Source organism: Pinus tabuliformis, chromosome 9 (assembly GCF_031772625.1).
Source record: "Pinus tabuliformis cultivar Carrire ecotype Pingquan chromosome 9, CPIR1, whole genome shotgun sequence".
Classification (NCBI taxonomy): Eukaryota; Viridiplantae; Streptophyta; class Pinopsida; order Pinales; family Pinaceae; genus Pinus; species Pinus tabuliformis.
Window position 1 is genome coordinate 1,695,391,925 of NC_142307.1, and position 4,490 is coordinate 1,695,396,414.

General features: G+C 39.0%; 1 protein-coding gene across 1 annotated transcript; it reads right to left on the reverse strand.

Annotated features, from left to right (window-relative positions):
* Positions 1-200: 200 nt before the first annotated feature.
* On the reverse strand, positions 201-4,031 carry LOC149155405 (uncharacterized). Its single transcript, XM_089445476.1, has 2 exons — positions 2,871-4,031; positions 201-633 (listed from the first exon to the last, which is right to left on the reverse strand). Exon 1 carries the CDS (start codon positions 3,767-3,769, stop codon positions 2,885-2,887), a length of 885 nt encoding a protein of 294 aa, XP_089301602.1. The 5' UTR covers positions 3,770-4,031; the 3' UTR covers positions 201-633; positions 2,871-2,884.
* Between the last annotated feature and the right edge of the window lie 459 nt (positions 4,032-4,490).

The window sequence follows — 4,490 nt, forward strand, 5'->3', positions numbered from 1 at the left end:
AAGTCTTCTTATAGTGAGCATTGGAAGCTCCATTTTGTATATTTTTAACTGTTTAATATGTTTAATATATGGTAAATTAGTTTCAAAAGAAGTCCTCTATTTCAAAAGATAAGACAAATAAGATATCCATAAACACAAAAAGCTCAAGAAATTATCCATAAACACAAAAAGCTCAATATGGAAAAATGTAACAAGTCATCTAAACATTAACAGCGAATGCAATCAAGAAATTTTTATTATTAAAGTAGGGATCGGAGGAGATCTGGAGCGAGTTACAAATGCATACTACAACTGGGTTGAAGAAAATCTTGCAATTCATAAGATTTCTTTTCATATTCCATGTCCATCGGAAACTTGCCAGGGACCTACACTAAGTAACTCAACTATTTTTTTGGAAGAAACATTGCCTATGATAACTTATAGCTGTTCTTTAAATCTTTTAGCTAAGCTGCTTCACTATGAGGGCAGTTTCTATGTTGTCAAAATCACCCAAAACTTGTTAAATCTAAAAGAAATCGAGCATGACAGCATTGAGTTGGAAAAGAACAGGGCATCAAATTGAGAAAATACATTCAAGTTGGATGGAATAGAAGCCATACTAGACCTTGCCTATAGCTGTGTTTGTCGACATATCTGTGAAACAAACAAAAAATCATAAGCAATGGCATTGAACAATTGGTAACAAAATTTTGTGTGAACATAGCCACATGAGAATTTCAGAATTTCACTGGTACAATTGGGCAACAAAATTTTGTCTGAACATAGCCACATGAGAATTTCAGAATTTCACTGGTATTCCATTACAGCCACAGAAATGTCATGTGAGTGAAAGGTCAAAAATAAACAGAGACCCATTTCTTTCACTGAAAATTATTGTTAATTTCCTTATCTGCCTGCACCAAAATAAGCATCCCAATCCTAGATAAAATAGTGCATTTCTATCTGAAAGCATCTGTAGGATAGCAATGAATCAAAACAATCTTGAGTGAATGATAAAGCAAACAACAATGTAAATGCACAGTCTCCTGTGAATAATAAAGCAGATAACAATGTATCTGCACATGCTAAGTTCATAGGCATTCCCAGTTTTAGCCACCAAAAATGCCACAGCAGCAGAGAAACTAGGATGACTAAAACAGATACCCATGTGTTCAACTGAACTAATTGTCGATATCCATGTTTTCCTTTCCCGAACTAAATATCCCATTTGTCATTAATTTAATACTTCTGGTATCTTTACTTAATCAATTAGAACAATGCCTTGACTAATGACAGATGAACTCACATATCCGTGTCCCAAGAAGCAGGCTATTAGAAAAAGAATAAGAATGTTCAATGGTTACATATAAAGATACACGGAGGTATTAGCAAAAAGATTACCTACCACCCCTTTTAGCTTTTGCCTTGCCATGTAGTACCTGTTTGCTCCTATGTTCACAGACAAAGCAACTTCAGAACTTGGAATTTAACCCACTTTGACTAATTAAAGTCACTGAAAAACGTTTTTCCCTTTCTGTCATATTTAGCATCATAAAGCTGCATATGAAGGATACATTTGCCGGCCCTCTTGGCCTGCTCTAGCCAATTCCAGTGCTCTGAAGGTAGGGCTAAGCCATCAAGCTGGCCAGACAGTGAGAGAATGAAAAGTTGCCCGTTACCCCACTCTCCACAATAGAATGAAATTACTTTTGGTCGGCCTTAGCCATCTCTTAGGCGTGTAGCTTCCCGATCAAGAACAAGGAAATGATGGGAGGGAACCCAATATTACAGACCCAGAGCCTACAACATGATAGATGGACCACACTATAAGGACCCTGACGAGCTGCCACAGAATGCGGGCATGATTCAGTAGAAAGAATTATTTATGGGAGCAGCATACCTGGCACTAAAAATCACCCCATGTCTGAGGGCTCCCCTGGAATCCAGTGAATCAGAAATTGCTGAAATTGCAATGAATGGTGGCTCGAATTGCAATTTCATCGATCCGGGCTGATTCAGAGATGGCAAAATACCCTTTATTGCAGTGAACAGTTGTTGGGATTGCAGATTTTGGGGAATGAGATTTTCACAGCTGGATTCAGGGCAAATTTCTTCCAGAAAAAGCATCAAGAAGAGTTATGGTTTGAGTATCCCTTATCCGCACCTTATTTATGTCTTTTGTTTTATGGACTCTTCTGAACGTGTGGACAGGTATCAGGAAAAAAGTGGTTTGAGTGCCCCTTATCCAAGCCATATTTAAGTCATTTGTTTTCTGAACTCTTCTGAGTGTGTGGAAAAGTGTCAGGAAGAGAGGCAGTTCGAGTGCCCCTTATTCATGCATTCTTTATGCCTCTTGTTCTCTGGACTCTTCTGAATGCATGGACCAGCTGGCCAAACAAACTGGATTTAATGAATGTTATTGTTTATGTTCAGGTATTAAGCTTGGAAGGCAATTCTGAACTTTGAACTCGAGGGCACTTTGAAGACACTAAGCTTGCGTACGCTGCCTTTGCTGGCCAGTTCCTTTGGGAATATATTTTAGTAGTCAAGCAAAATGTTTTATTAAAGAAAGAAAAATTTGTCAATAACCCTCGTTATCAATGTACGGCCTCTGCCATTGCAGTCCATTTTTCCTTTCCACGCAGGGTCATCATCTCAATAGTTCAACGAAGCATTTTATTAGAGTAAAAAAATTGTTTGAGACACTTTTAAAGTCCCCAAACAAATGTTTTAGTTATGGTGATAACACAGAAATTTTTGAAAGCTTCTCTTAGAAATATTAATAGGGATTTCTCATTTAATCTCTGTTGTTTAGAACATACTAAAAATTGCTCATCATAATGGCATCCATTTACAAGTGTAAAAAGAAGGCTTGAATGAGAATAATGAACCTCTAGGTTAACTATCAGTCCGAAGATGGAAAGACATCTTTGACTGCAGCTGCAGCTGTCAAATAATTGAGAGTGTTCCTGAGGGTCTCCTTCTCCCTCTTCAGCCGGGCCGCGGTGTCCTCCAGCTCCAAGAGCGCTTGCTGCTCTGCCGGTGCCCCTTCGAATGTGCTGCCCACGAAGAATGAAAAAGGAGTGGGAAACAGGCCTTTCCTAAGATCCTCTGGGGATTCTTTCTCAGGCTTCCCATTCAACCGATTGGATATGCGAATCACATCCTTCATATATGTCTCGACCTCATTCGCAAGCTTCTCCAGATCATCTTCCTGGCCATCATCCGAGGGTCGATCCTCCAACCACTGGACTTGGGCCACCAGATAAGGCTTAGTCCTCACCAATTTCACCACACGAAATCTTTCCTGCCCTTTGCATATCAGAAAGAATCGGTCATCCACAAGCCTCTCGTGCTTCACAACCTCCCCAACACAACCCACGTCAACAATCCCTGCTAACTGATCCGTGTAAATCACTCCAAACCTAAGGTCTGTCTGCAGAAGGGTGTGCATCATCATTCTGTACCTGAATTCAAAGATCTGCAGGGGTAGAATTGCACCAGGAAACAGAACCAGTGGGAGTGGAAACAGTGGCAGTTCAACTAATCCATTGGACTCTACATGATCTGCATTGGTTGCCTCTGAAGATGAGCATCTGGTCATTTGGGCGCTTCTCCTCCTTTCTTTTCTGAATAATGCACAGTAATTCTTACTCAAACAAGGGCCCCTTACATCAACGCTAATAGAATCAGGGCTACTGCTAAAACAATGCTGCGCATTGGAAGGCAATGACCTCTTGCTTCCATGTGACCACATGAACAAAGGAAGTGCAATTTGAGCCCAAGACATAACTTCAAACTGACTGCTAACTTACCCCACCAACGAGAAAGCAATACAGACCTCTGCTAACATCCTTCATAACAGATTCAGCATATAAGCTTCCTGGCGTTACACAAGAACTGTCTCCACAAAAACAGAACCAGACATTAATATTGCATTGAAGTCACTGAAGTACAGAAGCTATCTAGCATTTTCTGCAAAAACCCACTTGAATGCATACTGACGGTCTGACTAACCTCCCCGTTGATCGAATTGAATTGTAAGGTCAAGACCTAATGCCTAATCAGGAGGAGGCCCGTCACCATTTAAATACTTGTGGCTTTGTGTATTGCCACGTTTTTATCCTTTTTATCTTTTGGATTTTTTTGGGAATGTTTTATTTTCGAAAACACCTGTGGTAGAGCGACTCAACCAAACAACAACAACAAAAATAATCGCGAACGAGGAAAAAAAAAAACAAAAACAAACAAACTGATGTAAATATTTTCTCATAATGATTTTATAGACGAATTCATTTTGATCAATTTTGGTGCGTGTCATCACTAAAATCAAAATACCAAACTATCTAGTTTGTGTATATTATTTTGGATGTAATATTAAATAAGTAGATACATTTGTAATGTATATTTATTTTGTAGTGTTATAAAATAGTATTTGTTATAACACTAGTATTTGCACAGGGCTGCAAAGAATTGTTGATAAGCCATTGTAGAGGAGTAGTGTTGTTGAA